The sequence below is a fragment of the Crinia signifera genome, chromosome 1, assembly GCF_055691185.1.
Source record: "Crinia signifera chromosome 1, ASM5569118v1, whole genome shotgun sequence".
Lineage (NCBI taxonomy): Eukaryota > Metazoa > Chordata > Amphibia > Anura > Myobatrachidae > Crinia > Crinia signifera.
The window spans coordinates 375,725,134-375,744,768 of record NC_139217.1 but is presented as its reverse complement, the minus strand read 5'-3'; the positions used below and the strand labels follow the sequence as shown (position 1 = coordinate 375,744,768).

Genomic DNA, 19,635 nt, shown 5'->3' with positions numbered 1-19,635 from the left:
CCGTCTGTCCACACCGCGGTCCACCGACCGACGCGTTTATACCTGCCAAAGGGCGCTTTTCTAAGGTCCAATACACTATTGTGAACAGGGATTTCACAGTGTGTATAGTGACTTTTTATGGTAAAATGCAAGAACTGGTTCTAACAATGCCATTTTTTTGGTCTAAACAGGAAGGAATGAGTGACATTTCAGAAATTAATAAAATAATTATCCAATAACTTGTTGAGAACATTGAACCTGTTAGACCTTATCCAGTTGCCAAGCATCCATTCATATTACTATCCCTACATGATCAATAAAATCCATTGGAAGCAGTGCAACATTTTCCTATGCGTTAACTATGTTAACGTATGCCAAAGGGGAAGTCCATGTATAGTATGTACTGTTTTTCATGTGCATGGGTAATGGGTACTAATGGGTAAGTGAATTGTTGTTTTGCAAGCCATTAAATTTCATATTTGTGTGCAGGAAGCTGCTTTGGAAATTGCCATGATTAAAATGGTCGCCCCTATGATGGTCCAAAATGTGGTTGATCGAGCAATTCAGGTAAAGTCCAACAGTATACTGATCTATATATTTAAATGTGTCTGTCTTTAAAGTAACGTGATTGACATGTTGTGCTGTTGTAGTGCTGAGCTTCTTGAATTAATTTGAAAGCACAAATAAAAGCTTGTCCTGTAGCGCAGACTAGGCTACTATGAGTGATATACAATGTTGCAATTTCTTTGTACAAAAGGTAAATAATTACAAAGAATGAGCAGAATTCCAGCTGGATGGTGGCAGCAGAAGTTTTAGGTGCACATCTGACTTTCCTATCTTAAGGCCCCAATACACTATGCGATTTGGGCCCGATTTCACCCGATTCTGGTGGATCAGGCTGAGAAATCGTGTGACATTGTCAATAATCGCATGTATATGACATCCGATCCAAACTTCTGCGCGGTCCCAGGGGTCGGAGGTCTGACGGGTTGCACATAAGATAAATCGTATGGGCAGCCATCAGCAGCACATCTGTGATGTATCGCATCAGACACGGTCCGTGTAGGTGTGTGCCAGCAGTGCAGCAACACTGGTACACACCTATGTGCGAGGCGGGTAAGCGCCGTGCAGGAGATGCGCTCTACCCTCTCTGCATCCCCTGCGGTGGAGGGCAGGATATTTAAAAAATGTAATACAAAAGAATGACCAGAAATCAGGTCTAACTTGTCCTTCGGACAAGTCAGCCTAGTGTATGGGGGTCTTTAAAGTGGTTGTCAACTTTCTGCCAACAGATGACCAGTAAAACTTGTTTTGTATTGCAAAACACTATTTCCTATACAAGATGCTATGGGCCAAATTACATTTTCAGGAGAATGTACTGTGCCACGGTGGTAGCTTTTGGGCTCAGGGCTATTCAATTACAGCCCCTTTTCATTGCGCTGTGAATTAACCATTGGCGCTCGTTAACCTATGCAATCCTGAATAATTCCCAGACCTATGTGTTAACAGGTTCACGGCACACTTGATCAGGCCATTTAAAATTAATTTGTATTAGAGCTTCCTATAATTGAATAGATCCGGCAGATCAAATAGCCCACACTGATTAACCATGGCTAATTGAATTCAGTCCTAACTTACCAAGGGTTGTGCAAGAGTTTACAGCCATTCAGCTGCTATTTTTCTTTGTCTATTTGCAGCTATCTCCCTGAAAACACTCATTTTCTGGGGTTACCTGCAAATATAAAGTATTCCCTGTACGAAGGAAGGACCACAGCAGCTATCTGCAATCCCGCCATTCTTGCAAACTCTCCACCTCAAGCTGTTTTAAATGTGGGATGCGATGCTGCACGGTTTACTATTCCGGATTTTAGCCCCTACAACTACTGCCATCTAAAAATGTCTGTAGCCCATTATAGCCTATGGGCTACTCCGTGCATTGCCAGTTGGGCAGAGGGTTCCCTCGCAATCACCTGCTGTACAGCTCAGCCTGGCTGACCATTCACGCGAGGCTTGGCTGGCAGCTGGCAGAGCACATCACAGAGATGGGATCGGAACCTCTGTCTTTTCCGGTTCAGGGTCATACATGCCGTTAATAGGATTGCATATTGCAATGCAATCGTGGGCAGAGAGATTCCACCTAGATCGCATTGAATATGGCCCCCTCAGTCTCCCCCCAAAAGAATGACGCTTACTAGTTACTGATTGCTGATGAACTATGCCAAACACTGTGCTTGTTTTTTTGTATTCTCAACTGTGTTAATCATTTTTACATTATTTTTTTTAATCCATGTAAATTCCTTATTCAGGCTTATGGGGCAGCAGGTCTCAGCAACGACTTCCCTCTTGCTCAGTTCCATGCCTGGGCACGGGCTCTACGCTTGGCAGATGGACCGGATGAAGTTCACCGAGCAGCTGTGGCTAAAATAGAACTTAAACATTAGGGCCAGTCTTTAGATGGGCAATATAAATATAGGTGTATGGTTCATTAAATCACTTCTATGTCCTGCCTGAAGATTACCAATCACTGGCAATATGTGGTCACAAGCCACCTGTGTACTTATGGTGTGATTGTGTGACATAACTTTCTTATACCTGGATATGCACATGCATGAGTGGTGTTTTTACACTACTTTAATTATGTCAGCTCTCCATATGACTGTTACTTTGTACGATTCAGGTTTTTTCCATCCATTTCTTTATGTATGAGTATAAAGATTTGTCACTACAATATTACTTTGCAATATTATGTCACTCTTGCAGCAAAAAATGATCATATGTTGAATAGCCCTTTTAAGCTGGAAGTAGTGGTTGGAACTTGATATTTACTAAGCAGTTGAAGTGGTTTAGAACATGTCATCCAGGGTTTGCCTTAGGTCCATGCCTGGCGGTATGGCCAGTCCCTGGTGCCTCTGCCTGCTGTATGAGATAGTATTGTGCCTTGCCTTCCTACTGGATTAAAAAACTCTACACACTATACTATAGATATCATTTCATGTAATCATACCATTGCAAATCATGTTTTATGCCATATTTTTATTACTCAATACTTTTCTCTCATATGGGGATAAAATGACACAGATGTAACTTATAATGTTGTTAATTGCGAAAAAACAATATTTTTCGTTAATGTACAATATCACTTTTGTTATGAAAAATATTAATTCTTTTTCTAAGAAATGTTTCTAAAAATTAATTTAATAAAAAAAATTGCATATCATTCTCTAGCATTGGTTCCGATTGTTTAACTGATGACTATTGAAAAACAAATGTCTAAATATTTTAATGAGATTGGTAAATAATCATCTATATATATGTCTAGTGTCTGATTGTGTGTCTCCGAAACACTGCCATCTGTTGGCTGCGATTTAAACTACATCTCTATCTCTCTCACGCATGCTCAAACACAGAGGCAATCACAAGGTAGCAGATGAGCTTTCGAAGCATTTGCTTCGAGCGAGCTTACTAGTACCTTACTAGTAACTACCATTACTATTGTGGTATCAGCATTCCCTACCTATGTTGAGACCCTCTAGAAATTACCTCACACTTACCCTTGGTATATTATCACAGCCCCTATAGGCCAGTAGCATTTCCCCTTAACCACCCCAGTTGCCATAGATACTTCTGTGTCCACATTGACTATAGTTACCCCTATTTGCTCCCCTCCCATATATGCACTTAAGAAGAGAGAGCAGTGTAGTGGGATGGCTTTGTTTTATAAAACTTTTGACATGGTTGTAATGGTGACATCCATAATGTTGACATGATTAGAATGTCAATGAAACTGCGGGGAAATGTAATAGGGTGCAGGGTTTTTGTTTTTCCCGCAAAAACGGCCGTTTTCGTGCATTTTCCGAAAATCGCATATTTTAAAGGGTGCGTTTCGCGGCAAAAAATCTCACTTTTTGCCGCGAAATCGCACATTTTGAAGTGGCGATTTTTAGTCACACTTCAATTCGCATCCAGATGTTTTCCCATTGGAAAGCATCTAACTCGCACATGTAATAGGGCGCAATTTTTGGTAAAAGTTACCAAAAATCGCCAAAAAATTAGACCAGGTTCTGGCTGGCGAATTTGACAGAACCATGCACAGATCATTGTGATCTGTGCATGGTTCTGTCCAAAAAAAGGGTTAGAAAAAAAAAACGGCATCGGGTCCCCCCTCCTGAGCATAACAAGCCCCGGAACAAACAAGTGGGGGTTCCCTGGATTTTATAAAACCAGTAGCAGGCTCAAGGGTCGATCCTGGTTCCCAAAATGACTAGGGGTCCCCCGTATTTGAAGAACCAGCACCAGGCCCATCCAACCAGCAGGGTAATGCCACAGCCGGGGGGGAGACTTTTTATACAAGTCCCCCCGGCCAAAGCATTGTCCCCCTTACCGGTTAGCATGGGCAGGGGTCCTGGGGAAGTGGGGACCCCCCCAAAGAAGGGGTCCCCCCCTCCAGAACTTACCTGCCCATGCTGAAGCCCGGGGCTGTCCTCGATGCCCCTGGGCGGTGGGCATTAAGCTGATAATTGGTGTAAAAAATAGATCAACTATTGTGTATTGCTGTGGCACTACAAGGCCCAGCAAGCCAGCACCAGGCTCATCTTCGGGGCTTCTCTGGACCCTCCGCAATGCAGAACGGTGTCTTAGACAGGGACTTAGCCCCGCCAGCCAATCATGGTCCGAGAAAAGCCTGAAGTTACACAAAATCGCATTTTTTAAAATGTGCACATTTGTTTATACGAACAATATACCACAACGCCTCGCCCTCACTATTGATAAATGGATCTAAGGGTCCACGCTTCTGTCTAGAAAAGGGAACTAGACAAGGATGCCCCCTATCACCGCTCTTATTCAACATAGCATTAGATCCCATCCTACGGACATTACAGACATGGCCAGAATTTAAAGGAATAAAAATAGGCACCCAGGAACTAAAATTATCAGCTTTCGCTGATGACATTCTTCTCTATATCGCCAATCCCGAACACACTCTGCCCTTACTTTTAAACAAATTAACTTCCTTTGAACCCATAACTGGCTTCAGCATTAATATGGATAAATCCTCTGCCCTTTTGCTTTATGGTCCAAAGGTCCCCCCCATGGGCACCACAATACAAACTAAAGTGGCAAACTAAACACATCACGTACCTAGGCATCCTGATACCCCGAAACCCAACCACCTTATACACCATAAACGTAACCAAAGCTATTACTGCCCTATCTAACGATGTGGCCAAATGGGAACGTCTTCCTTTATCCTATCTGGGACGTGCTAACTTGCTAAAGATGGTAGCGATACCAAAACTACTTTACCCACTACAAATGCTTCCAGTCCTACTAACTCAAAAAGACACGCAACAGATCACCTGTATTGCCCACAAGTTTATATGGGCAGGAGGTCGTCCACGCATTGCGATGAAAAAACTCACACAACCTGTGTTTAACGGAGGTGTTAACTTTCCGGACATAGTCACCTACAACCACGCAGCTTTATTCCGGCACTTGCGGGATTGGCTACACTCTAGTTCTGTGTACACTAACACCCCCCTGGAACAGAGCTTTTTAAATTATACGAGTCTTGTGGGTTTCTTACACCAACATGACCAAGAATTGCCCGACCAAATTAAAACCAACCCTCTGCTATGGTCAACTAAAAAGATCTGGCACATATTAAGACATAAAACAGGCCTAAATCAACACCACTCCCTGTTCCTACCCCTGCTTAAAAACCCAGCATTTTTGGACGGCATGGCTGCTCATCCCTATACCGCATGGGCGGCAATGGGGATAAATCGGTTGACTCCCTGGTAGTAAAGGATGAGAAGGGAGCTCTACGTTTCTCAGAATTGACAGCTTAATATCCCATGATTAGCCCATACCCCCTAGCCTTTCTGCAAACTAATTTCTATGTAATGCATGTGATAGGCCATTTCTCTGATAAGGACTGGAATAACACCCTGGACACCATGCTTGCCTATCAGGTTCCGACCTCGAAAGCCATATCTATCCACTATACCTTTCTGAGACAGATCTTGGACTACACTAAGATCAAGGGTGGTATGGCCACATGGCTTGATCACTTCCCTACACTCTCGATTCCACAATTGCAGAAGGGCCTGCTATATTCCCGACAAACCCTCAAAGCCAACATGTACATTGAGCTATTCATAAACATCTATCACAACTCTTACTTATCCCCCGTAAGACGCTTCCATATGGGAACATCAGACACCCACAGCTGCCCAAAATGCCGCTCTGACAACGCAGATACCTATCACTGTTTGTGGGTATGTCCTATTATTCGTTACTTCTGGCTGCTAGTGAAGCGCTACGCAGAGGCAAAACTCCTTTACCCCAGAGTGGGCGATACTGGGAATATTTGACCCAAACACCCGTATGACAAAAGAAAGCAAAAAATTACTGTTGGCTTTGAGTGCAGCGGGTAGGAAGACTATTCTTCAGGGATGGATTGATCCCACGCCTCCACAATTCCCCCTATTCCTATCTAAATTACATTTTCTGTTCAGGATGGATTGGGTGGAGGCTATGGTAGACAGAGATAAAAAAGTGGGCATAAGTCGGTATAACAATGACAGCCAAGTGATTGTCAGTAGTTCAATTGTTTGTAAATCATACTGAACCCTTTCATACAAGACTGTGGGTAAAAATTTACTAAGATAAATTAGTAAAAAAAATAGGTGTATTCCTATACAAAAATACACCTATTTTTTACAAATTTGTATTTTCGGGATTTACTATCCCGAAAATACGTAAATTTGTATTCATGGCATATTCGTATTTGTATTTACAAATACGAATGTATACACCATCAACAGAATACGAATAGGAATCACCATTAAAAATACAGCGGCTAATTAGCAGTAAATGGCTCCCTGGGTGTGTTTTTTTTTTCAAATCCAGAGTGACTCTGGATTTCAAAAAGCCGCCCGGGGAGTGTCGAAACGTGTTCTCCAAGGAGTCTGCCCCTTTGGTACCCGGCCCCTGTGACCCCCGACACTACAAGTGATTCACCTCTCAGTGACGGTCATCACAGCTGTACTGTTCGCGCTGTGGCAGAGCGTCATTCAGTACCCCCACACCACACGAGCAGCCGGCGGGGGACGGCATCAGCCAGCGGGACTGCACAAGCTGGGCACTTTGGACACAACAGCTGAGAGTGCTACTTGAAAAACACCCTGGAGTACACATTGGGCCGTGCGAGCTCACACCTGCAGGAGCCCCATCCCACCTCCAAACAGTGGAATGGTGATACAATCTGAACCACTGGAGGTAATATAACCGCTTTGATCTGTTTATGGCAGGCATGTCCAAACTATGGCCCTCCAGCTGTTGTGAAACTACAAGTCCCATCATGCCTTGCCACAGTTTTGCTATTAGGGAATGCTAAAACTATGGCAAGGCATGCTGGAATGTGTAGTTTCAGCTGGAGGGCCACAGTTTGAACATGCCTGGTTTATGGAGACATTGTTGCCATTTACATACCCTGCAGATTGCATCTGACTGCTGGATGATTATTCTGTTAAATTACAGCTGAGTTTTAGCTATACAACTGAGCTGCTATTCCAACCAACAGCCATATAGCCTATTGATACTCATTCAAAGTGGACTGACTGTTTTCATATAGCCAATGGTGATAGTAATGATTCTTCAGGAGTAATTAAGTTCATATCGGTATTTGCATCAATTGAATATTCAATTTATACTTTAATGTATTGTTTTGTCTGTGTATTTAATACATTTTTTATCGGTTATTATTGTGTACCTTTGAGCGCCCCACGCTTATTTCTTTCTTGTACAAATTATTTAATTTAATATTTTTTTTAAAAAGTACTCAATAAGAAACTTTTGGCCATGGGGTGCCACGAAAATATTTCTGATTCTCTAGGGTGCCATGATTCGAAGAAGTTTGGGAACCACTGGATTATTGGAGAAAAATTTCAGACGCAAAGGGAAAAAGAATTAAGACAAAACAATGTCCAATTAACTTAAATTCCAATATTTGCAGCTCCCAATTGTAATCTGGAATATTACTGGGTTTTGCATATAGAGCAAGAGAAATATAAGAAAAATATCTCTCAAAAAGAGCACAATAGTTTAGTAATAATAATTGGTTTATTTTAAATAGTATTTTTTAAACTAGGCATAGATAAATTAGTAACAATTTTTTCTTTTGTTAATTATTTATTTACCCCTTGAATAAGAGGCTGGCCAGCAATTAGGTTAATGGTAAGTGTTGGGGATGGAATTCCTCATATTCTTAATTATGTGGGGGGATTGTTCAATAATTAAGTCATCCACATATCCACCAGGAGAACTTCTCTTTAGTACAAACAAAAATAGAAAGTCCCAAGGCGCAATAAAGAAGTCCATGCTGCCTCAAAGTTGATGGAGGGTCACTGGAAACACCTCCTTTGAAGAATACTGTGCTTTTGGAAAACAACAATGATGGCGCTTGACTCCAGTTGTAAGGTGATGATCATTCAATTTTTGATGTGATATGTATAAAATAAAGATGCAAAGAAAATAGGTGTCAGGTGGTTATCAAATTATACCATATCAGTGAGATAGATAGAGGCGGTGACTAGAGTCGTAACGATCTCACAAGGTTAATTGTGAGACCCCGTGTATCAAGGTTTCTTTTATATGGATCACCTTCCGTGCAGAGGTAATCTAGATGGGGAGTATGCCGCGTACCGTACTCACTAGTAAGTGGATCTTTATACTCTCGTAGCGGTTTCTTTTCCCCTCAGACCATAGATTTAGGCTCCATACATGACCATAGACGTGTTCTAGTGATGTAAAAAAGGAAAAATAATATATGTAATTCAAGACCTTATTGAGTAAATGATTACATAGAGGTATTTTAGGGGTCTTTGTGCGTACCAAACTCACACAAAAATTAGTGGTTACGTGCTTGTAAAGGTATCTTTTAAAAGGGCGTCACCATTTGTGTAAGGAACTCCTAAAGAAGTGATGCATACCGTACTTACGGTCACATAATATTCAACAAGTACATCAAGGTTTCTTTTATCCTAGTCCCAGGTCATCAGACTATTGGACGAATTCCGGATCTCAAGTGCAGTGTAAAAAAATATATAGGAACCGTCTCAGGATCACATATATCAATTTATTCACATACAATATAAAGGATATTTAAAACATTAAAATACCTGGGTAAGTGGCTGGGAGTGGGAAATGCCACAACCCAGGTGAAGGTAGGATCAGTCAGTCCAGATTCAAACGCGTTTCGACAGCTACCTGCTGTCTTTGTCAAGGCTTTTGAATATTATGTGACCGTAAGTACGGTACGCATCACTTCTTTAGGAGTTCCTTACACAAATGGTGACGCCCTTTTAAAAGATACCTTTACAAGCACGTAACCACTAATTTTTGTGTGAGTTTGGTACGCACAAAGACCCCTAAAATACCTCTATGTAATCATTTACTCAATAAGGTCTTGAATTACATATTTTTTACATCACTATAACACATCTATGGTCATGTGTGGAGCCTAAATCTATGGTCTGAGGGGAAAAGAAACCGCTACGAGAGTATAAAGATCCACTTACTAGTGAGTACGGTAAGCGGCATACTCCCCATCTATATTACCTCTGCACGGAAGGTGATCCATATAAAAGAAACCTTGATACACGGGGTCTCGCAATTAACCTTGAATGATCATCACCTTACAACTGGAGTCAAGCGCCATCATTGTTGTTTTCCAAAAGCACAGTAAACTTCTCTTTAGTGTTTGGAGCTCACTCGATTAGACTGATTTATTCCTCTTGGAGGCACCTGTTAGAGCTGTCAGTAATTGTTTGTATAGTTTAAATTGTATGTTTAGTGACATATAACTGAAAGTCTTTGTTGCATCCAGCTCTTCCTCCCACCGATTTGTATACCAAGATTATGCTGCTCTCAGAATATTGATGATGTTTTCATGTTCTGTGTTGTATCCTGAATGCATACTGACAAATGGAATATGACACTGATGACTTCCACTTAGCATAACATTCTTTACATTTTTTTAAATAACATATTATAATAAATGTTTTTTTTATAAATGTTATGTATCATGGAATGTTGCCATTAGTTTATAGGTTGTTCTCAGTACACAGGAACAATTTAAAGGCCCTTATTCTGATTCGAGCGGTACGGCCCGCGTGCGGCCGTACCGCCGATGTTTTCCGTCTGCACATGCGCAGAGGTCAATCTGCGCATGTGCAGGCGAATTCGCCGCACATAACGTTACTACGCCGCAAAGGGGGCGTATAGGGGAGTGAGGGGCTTCATGCCCTCATTTCCCTATGTATACGCCCCGCGTTTCATGGGCGTTCCCATGCAAACGCGGGGCGTACGCATGCAAATGAGGGTATGACGCCAGTGATGGGGGCGGAAAGCTGACGTCGCCGGATGTCAGCTCTCAGCCCCCATACAAGCTAGCACACGGACGATTGTCCGTGTGGTCTCAGCTTGCGGGAGCTGCTGGGGCGTGCGGACCTGCCTTCGATGGTCGACGACCATCGAATGCAGGGGGCAGCTCCCACCATGGTGGAGGCGTACGCCTCCACCATTTTTATGCGGATCGCCAGCCGTCCGTGTACGGACGGCCGTGGCGATCCGTCTCGTGGGCGGGGATTGGTTTGTGCGGCCAGAGCACCGTGTGCGGCTCTGGCCGCACCAACCAGAATAAGGGCCAAAGTCTGGCACACAAAAATATATTTCATTTGTTTTTATTTCATTTTAAGTCTTGGAAACAATATAAAATCTATCATATATTAAATCATTTTTTCCCCCAAATAATAATTCCTTCACATAAATATTTGCCAGACGTATCAGTAACTACATACAGTATACTTCATTGTTATGTCATCATACTTTACCCAAATACTGTGTATCGAGTTCATTACAACATCTCATACAGAAACGATTGTTTCCCATTTTTCTACAGAACCTATGGTTTGTTTAATAAAAATCTCCTACTTGAGGTACTTTTACTACTGTATATTTGACAAAATAAGGTTTCACACCAGATACAGGTGACACATGAAAAAAACTCCACAACCTACATTCAAGGAGGAGAAACTGGACAGAAACTTTTTTGACAGGGGTTGCAAAAGTTCTAGTTACGCCTCTTACACCATCATAACATTTATGAATTTGGGCTCTACCAAATAAAGAGTTTTTGGCTGCATTGTACTTTAAACTTAGAAATGAAGTTGTTTTAAAAAGTAAAAGGGCCCCAGTAATAGATTTAATAATACATGCTGAATTGTTTTTGTGCAGTCATTTTTAACATCTCAGTTAGTATGATTTTTAAAGCACATGCATTGGTAGGTGTTCCAAATTAGTGTAGGTTGTATGTATACTCTATTGCAAGTGTTTATTATTGTAATTGTCTTTCCTTTGCAGGTCCTCGTGCTTTCAGAACCGCCTCTCCCCCATCACCAATGCCTCTGGCCTGCCTCTTCTAAGGCTGATGGGAAGAGGAGGATGACACCACCATCATACTCCTACGCCCCATGTGCCACCACCAGAGCAGCCTCAAACACCACTGCCCACCACACTGTTCCCAGTGTAGAGGAACTGGCCTTGTTCTTCCACTATATTTGGAAGCATGTATTTACATACCGAATTATGGGGTTATTCTAGTTCAGTCGCAAAGGCACAATTACTCTCTAATGGACAAAACCATCTGCACTGCAGGTGGAGCTAATGTAACATGGGCAGATAGAGTTAGATTTGGGTGGGGTTTGTACTTCAAACTGATATCTATATTGCAGTGTAAAAATAAAGCAGCCAGTATTTACCCTGCACAGAAACATTAAAACACCCAAATCTAACTCTCTCTGCACATGTTACCTGCAGTGCACATGGTTCTGTCCATTAGAGAGTGATTGTGTCTTTGCGAGTGAACTAGAATAACCCCCTATGTTACAGTGTTTGGCAAGAAAGCACTAGCATAAATTTTCCAATGCACATAGAGTCGAAAGTACACAGAAAATATAGTCATGCTGCATATCATTTTAATAAGCAGAAGCATATGATTAATTTTATGGGGCCAAAATGTTTAACAATGACATGTACAGTAGAGGTCATGAGAGAGGTTATGAAAGATCAAATATTGTGAGTGACATTTAATGAGATGCGAAAATGTGAATTTGCTATTTTTTTCACCAAAACATCCGAAATCGTCAGAATTTGCATATTTAATGAGATGCGAAAAAAACACGCAGATTTTGCTGCAAAATTGCACATTCTGTAGACCAGGTTCTGTCAGGGTTCTGATTGGCCAGAACCCTGCACAGATCATTCAGATGTGATGAGTGGGGACCCCCCCCAATAAAGGGGTTCCCTCCCCCAGGCTTCACCCGTCCAGGGCTGAAGCCCAGGGCTGTCACCGGCATCCATGGCCAGTGGACACTGGCCTGATAGGGTTAATTCACACATTCCTAACATTGCTTTAAGGAGAACTACGTGCCAGCAGACCTCCCCCGCATGCTGGGACTTGGAGAACCACAAGTCACAGCATGCAGGCATCGATGGGCCCGATGGGACTTGTAGTCCACCTGTAAAAAGAATGTTAAAAGAAAAGACACACACACAGAAAAGTATAACTTTTATTTCACACACAAACACACACCTCACTTTTACACCAATATACTTACCAATCCAGGGTCCAGCGCTGGTCTGTCTCCTGCATAGCCAGCTCACCCCGCACTGACAGCAGCGTGAGCCGGCTTTCTCCTGCACAGCTAACACCTTCTGTAGCGCTGTTCCAGCGCTACAGAAGCTGATAGTGTCTCAGGCTTATGCGTCTCCATGGAGACACATAGCTCAGCCAATCATGGCTATCAGCCTCTGTAGCGCTGGAAGTATATTGGTGTAAAAGTGAGGTGTTTGAAGCGTGTGTGTGTAAAATATAAAGTTATACTTCTCTGTGTGTGTCTTTTCTTTTAACGTTCTTTTTACAGGTGGACTACAAGTCCCAGCGGGCCCATTTATGCCCTGCATGCTTGGACTTGTGGTTCTCCAAGTCCCAGCATGCGGGGGAAGTCTGCTGCCACTTGTAGTTCTCCTGCATAAAGCAATGTTAGAAAGTGTGAATTAACCCTATCAGGCCGGTGTCCACTGGCCACGGATGCCGGTGACAGCCCCGGGCTTCAGCCCTGGATGGGTGAAGCCTGGGGAGGGGGTGCTTTATTGGGGGGTCCCCACTCCTCCAGGTACCTCGTCCAAGGCTGACCAGCCACGGTGCTCATGTTTCGGCTGGGGGACCTTATATAAAAAGTGTCCCCCGGCTGTGGCATGACACCGCGGGCTGTTGGAGCCCGGTGCTGGTTTGAAAATACGGGGGGGGACCCCTACGCTTTTTGTCCCCTGTATTTTTGGAACTAGGACAGGTTCAAGAGTCCAGGGCTGGTTATGCTCAGTAGGGGGGACCTCACGCCATTAAAAAAAAAAAAAAAAACACACACACTTTTACACATTTTTTTACACAGGACCATGCACAGATCTCAATGATCTGTGCAGAGTTCTGGCCAATTCGCCTGTCAGAACCTGGTCTACAATAGGGCAACTATTCTCTCCTTATTCTTCTTGACCTCTCTGCTTCTTTTGACACTGTGGACTACCATTCCTCTCCAAATTCTTCACTCCCTTGGTATTTGTGATGTTACTCTCTCCTGGCTATCCATGACCGCACCTTCTCTATCTCCTCTCATGGCTCCACCTCCCCTGCACTTCCGCTGACCGTAGGTTTTCCCCACGGCTCTGTTCTTGGTCCTCTTCTTTTTCTCTTTCTATAGGTCCTCTTTAGGGGGCCATTTAAGAAGAATTGCAAATACAATGCGTTCTGGGCAGAATATGTAATTGTGGGTGTGGTATGTGACTCAGAGAGTCGGGATCCTGACAGTCATTATCCCGACGTCAGGATCCCAACTGTCTGGAGTCAGACAGCATGGCGAGCGCAAAAAAGCCCCTTGCGAGCCACCTATTCTATTCTCCCTCTATGGGGGTCGTGGACCCCCACGAGGGAAAATAGCGGGTGGTCGTCGGGCACCCGGCTTTCGGTGTTTTGACAGTCGGGATCCCGGCGTCGGGTAAATGACTGTCGGGATCCTGACTGTCGGGGACCCGTCCGGCACCCGTAATTGTAATATGTAATCATAACATATGGTTTTACCTTCCTGCAACACAGGGACATGCCTTCAGAAGGAGCCCGACCCTGTGATGCACTCAGCCGGGTGCAAAGGGGTCTGTGCATGCCCATCCCACAGTCCTGTCTGTAGCACATAGGCTACAATGGCCTACTGTCATCTCAGAATGGCGGGATCCCCGGGACCTGATGCGATGCTGCCTGATATTGATGCATTGGGCAGCATCACATCCCCCATAGAAACATATGGGAGGTGCAGGTGCATCAGAATGTACCACAGCAGGTATCGGAGATTTCTGCTGTGGTCTCTCCATGATACATTTGAGGGATACTTAATATTTGCAGCTAACCTGTTTTGTGGGAATTAGCTGCAAATAATAAATGATAAATGTGCCCCTAGGTGAGCTCATTCTAATACCCTATGCTGGTGATACTCATCTCGCCTCTCCTATACTTCCAACTGTTTCTCTGATATTTCCTCTAGGATGTCCCAGCACTTTCTTAAACATGTCTGAGACTGAGCAGCTCGCATAATTTCACTATCTTTAATCAAACAATATATTCCAACCATCAAGTACGCTGCCTTGGCATTATTCTTGATTTCCCCCCTCTCCTTTAAACCACACATTCAACAACTCTCTCCGTCCTACCTCAAAACAATTTCTAGGATCTTACCCACCATGCTACGAAGACCCCCATCCACTGGTCATCTCCAGATTGGCCTACTGTTAACTCCTCCTTTCGGGCCTCCATGACAATGCCTCAATCCACTCCAACCTATCCTCTGTAAAACCCTGAGGGAGCACCGCCAGCCTGCCCCTAACTCTGTTGCCCCAAACTGTGGTCCATGGACACGTGCTATAGCTAGGCTTCACCTATAACAGCCGCGTTCAAAGGAGCTAGTTAAGCCGGCTCCAACCCCGATGTTGCCAGGTCTTTACGGGAGACAATGCGTCCACGGAGGCGAACTGATCGCAAAAGGGGAACTAACTAAAGGGAATGGGGCTGGCTGGGATACCCCCTAGGGGTGCCAAACAGCAGAATGGCAGGCTAAGAATGCAACAATGCACAGTGATGTCATATACTAAAATATGAGCGCAACAATGCGCAGGAATGGAGTAATAAACAATACTAGCGCAACAATGCACAGGGATGTAATAAACAGAGAATACCAAGGCAGATAGAAGGTACTGCAGGGTAACCCCTGACTTATCTGGGAGATGATAGAACCACAGATGACGTCTTCTTAACTGCAGTGGAAGTACAGGAACCAACAGACACAGGTGTTCTGCAGGAAAGACGGTTACACAGATCAGAGCAAACCAGACAGGATACCGGAATGCTGACAGGCAGGCTCTGAGAACCACCCCACCAACTTGCTAGCGCAGGGTCAGGATGCTATAACTGGCGTCTGTTCCCAGAAGACGGTGGCTATTTATTTGAATCTGCCGCCCTCCTGGCTGATGACGTCAGCCGGACGGAGGGAGCCCCGATGCCCGACCACTGGAGATGACGAGTTCGAGGCCTGGGGCGTCGCTTGGCAACGTCCCCGAGGCTTCCTGAGTGCATCACTTCCGCCACCCGTCCCTGGGTTCCTGGTGCGGCGGCTAACACTTACTGACACCAGCCGCCCGTCCCTGGCTTGCCGGCGTGGCGGCTAACATCCTCATTGCTGCTGCCCAACTTATCTTCCTCTCTAAATGTACTACGGGCCTGATTCAGACCTATTTGCACGGACCAAATTCGGCTGCCGTGCAAACAGGTCTATATCTGCTCACTGCCCCGCAACATCCCACCTTGCGAATCGGTTTGCAGAAGCTGTAAATGGATGTGTACAGGTTCCCATCTGGCCGCCTAGAGTGCATATCATCTGATTTTAACTCAACATCAAATTACTTTTCCTCCTTGCTGCTTTGTAGCTGCTGTGAACAAAACAGCCAGTTCCAGCTGGCAGCTGGCATAATTTATCGCCCTAGCAGTCTTCAAAATGTCTGCGTTTTCCTAAACACTCCCAGCATTTCATTGGACACCACCCCCTGTCACTCACCCTTAGATTGGTGAGTGAATAGAAATATTTGCCAAAGCGGATTGTAGCCAGGCTTCGCACATGGCCATTGCGACCAATGCGCATGCCAGTGTCCAAATTCGGACTTGGTTAATCAGGTCTGAGTCTGGCCCTAAGTCCACCTCCCCTCTCTTACAAGCCCTACACTGGCCTCCCTTTCCCTACAGAATCCAATTTAAGCACCTTCCATTCACTTACAAAGTCCTCACCCATTCCTCTCCCACCTATATAGCTGACCTTATCTCTCTTTACAGTCGTACCGCTCTCTCCGCTCCACAAATGCATTCCACCTCTCTAACAATTACTTCAGTGTCCTCTCCCCTGATGCAACTGTCTTTATGTACCATGTATTTGTCCTAAATTGTCTTGTTTTCTTGTTGTTTCTCATTTATGTATTGTTAGGCGTTGCGGAACCCTTGTGGTGCCATATAAATAAATGGTAGTAATAATAATACTTAAATGCATTAATAAATTAACAATGAAGTGATTGGTTTTATACATAACTTGTGTCAATACATAGAATTTTTTTTTATTATTATTCTAGGGGTTGTTTATGAACCATACAGATGAAATATAGATTTTTTCCTGATTATTTGGCTGTCTGTTAATTGAAGCATAATGCAAAAACTACTGGATGTTTTTGATCACGTTTCCACTATTGTATAACTTAGTGACCTACAAATTAACTAAAGTATGTTTATTGGCCCTTAATCTGGTTGACTCGCAAGCCTTGCGAGTCCACCAAATGCCGCTCGCTGCCCACACGGCCGCGATCCCCCGCAGGCATGCGAATAGATGTTTTGCATAAACATCAATTTGTAGCCTTGCAAGTGTGGAAAAAATCATTCGATGATCGCCGACCATCAAATGATTTTGCAAGCGCTCGCAGATCTGAGACACCTCTGTGGTGGCACCCTGTGCAGGATGCGGCGGGCACCGCCTGCCCCCCGCATCATTGGGAAATTACCGTGAGTACACCCAGCATTTTCATGGGAACACCCACTTTTGTGTGCGAGTGCCCAGCAAATAATCTATTCGCCGTGGCCACTCCAACACATCGGCTGCACATGCGCGTAAATGAATATGCACATGCGTAGTCTTGAAAATTAGCTCCCTTGTGCGTACACGCAGGGGAGCGTGTAAATCAGAATAGGGGCAATTACTGTATCTCCATGTGACATCACAGACCAGAGCAATAAAGGAAAAAACAGATGTTTGCAGTGTGCAGGCTCTTTAAGTACCACATATAAGGCCAGATGCACTAAGCTTCAAAAGTGATAAAATGGAGAGTGGTAAACAGCCAACAGCCAGCTGCTACCTGCCATATCACAGACTGTGTGCAAGATGCACTTACATTTGTGCCAAATTATGTTTTTATCACAATGTTTCCGCCTCAGTTACGCGCCGATATTGTCTCCGTTTTCTCTGTAATGTTTTTTATCACCGCCTTCTCTTTGCGTTAAAGCCCCCTTGTGCATTGTTTTTTTGTTTTTACTGCTCATGTACTCCCGACTCTCACTCCGTCCCCCATAATGGCAACAGCACTAGGAAGCGGGTTCATGACTGCAGCCAGCCCGCTGCTGCTCTCTCCTCCCCGGTGATGAGTGCCTGTTCCCCGCAGCAGCACAGCTCCTACTGCTCTGTCCCCACCTCCCCACTGCTAGATGAATCAAATTGACCTAATATTGCGACCATCGGGTGGTGATTAATTAACATGAATAAACACTGCGCCGGGTCTTTGAGCATATCACATGCGTAGAACAGCTGTATGTTCCTATGGAGGCAGGCGCCCCCAACCCAGCCTCACCACGTGAGTCTGGGTAACAAACCCCCTTATTTTTATGTTCCTATGAAGACCTGACACCATCACGAAGGAGAGTGGAATGCAGAACTGCAAAGAGCGCACTTCCGCTAAAGATGCTTACAGCATACGTGATCGGCACCGATAACAGCGGAATAATGCAGCGGTAAGTGATAATGCATCCCGCCCTGTGTTTGAAAAAATGTCAGGCAGGAGCTGATTGGTTGGTTTTTTATCACTCTCCATTTTATCACTTTTTGAAGCTTAGTGCATCTGGCCCATAACCCTTATCCCCGACAACTTTATTTTCAATTCAAGTGCCTGCAGTTTCCTGTAAGCCTTTGTGTCCTATGATGTTCAACAAGTTGCTGAGGCAAATGCTAGGACTGCATACCTTCCAACTGTCCCGATATATTAATTGTGCAGATGTATCAAACCTGGAGAAGTGATAAAGTGGAAGGTGACAAAGCAGCAACCAACCAGCTCATAACCATCATTTTTCATTATCACCTTCCACTGTATCACTTCATACATCTGCCCCTCTTAAACTATATACAGGGCCGGTGCAAGGCACCGGAGCGCCCCAGGCGAGTCGGGCTGGGGCGCTCCGGTGCCGGGGGGGGGGGGGGGGTGGTGTGTGTGAGGTGTGGGGTGGTACCTGTCCTACCGGCGCTGTCTATTTCAATCTGGCGGCGGAGGCAGCGGGGGTCCCTGCAGTCTATTAAAAATCACGAGCGCTATCCGCCGGGCTATGCGGAAGCGCTTCTAGTGTGAAAACTCTGGCAGCGCAGCACGCTGATTGGCTGAGATCAGCGTGCGCCGTGCTGCCAGAGTTTTCACACTAGAAGCGCTTCCGCATAGCCCGGCGGATAGCGCTCGTGATTTTTAATAGACTGCAGGGACCCCCGCTGCCTCCGCCGCCAGATTGAAATAGACAGCGCCGGTAGGACAGGTACCCGGGCGGCATTTTCCGCCCTCCAGTGGCCGGCGCCCTAGGCAAATGCCTAGGTTTGCCTAGTGGTGGCGCCGGCCCTGACTATATATAAAAGCAGTGGCGTAAGTTTGTCCCAGTTGCCCGGAGGCAAGATGAATATTGGTGCCCCCACACACACAACATTATTCAAAATATATATAGTCTGTTTTGAAATATATATTATATACTGTATGTATATACAGAAAGAGAGGGAGAACACACATATATTTCAGAACTCAGCCACAGAAGCGATTTTGATGGCTTTCAATTAATGGATTTAAACTGGCAGTGGTGGAGAGGTGCCCCCTTGTGAGCAGGAGCCCAGCGGCAGATGACTCCATTGCCTCCCAGAGTTCTGCCTCTGTATAAAAGTTGATCCTGCTCTAATGAGTCGGCCGGCATTGCTCTTGTGCAGACCACAGATGACAAGTCATTTTAGTTTCTTTCAAAAACGCGCTTGCTAAGCAGAACCCCTGTAAGCCTAATGCCTAAGGCCAATGCTTCTTCCCCAGTGCAGTATAAGTGGCGGGGATCCCTGTTATAGCCCCGTCCTGCTCGGCCTCAGTGGGCTTGGCCTGTGCTGTGTGACAGCTGGGAGGGCGCTAGCACTGACTGCACCCTGGGCTGGGTGTGTCACTACTAGGCTA

The 19,635-nt window shown here is 44.7% G+C and overlaps 1 protein-coding gene across 1 annotated transcript in view; it reads left to right on the top strand.

The window, feature by feature from the left end:
* The window catches only part of ACAD10 (acyl-CoA dehydrogenase family member 10), a 70,711-nt gene extending 67,515 nt beyond the window's left edge, over positions 1-3,196 (top strand). The window contains exons 20-21 of the mRNA XM_083151405.1: positions 469-546; positions 2,286-3,196. Of these exons, the coding sequence (XP_083007531.1) occupies positions 469-546; positions 2,286-2,420 (213 nt within the window). The 3' untranslated portion in view covers positions 2,421-3,196. The remainder of the gene's footprint in view (positions 1-468; positions 547-2,285) is intronic.
* Positions 3,197-19,635: the final 16,439 nt, after the last annotated feature.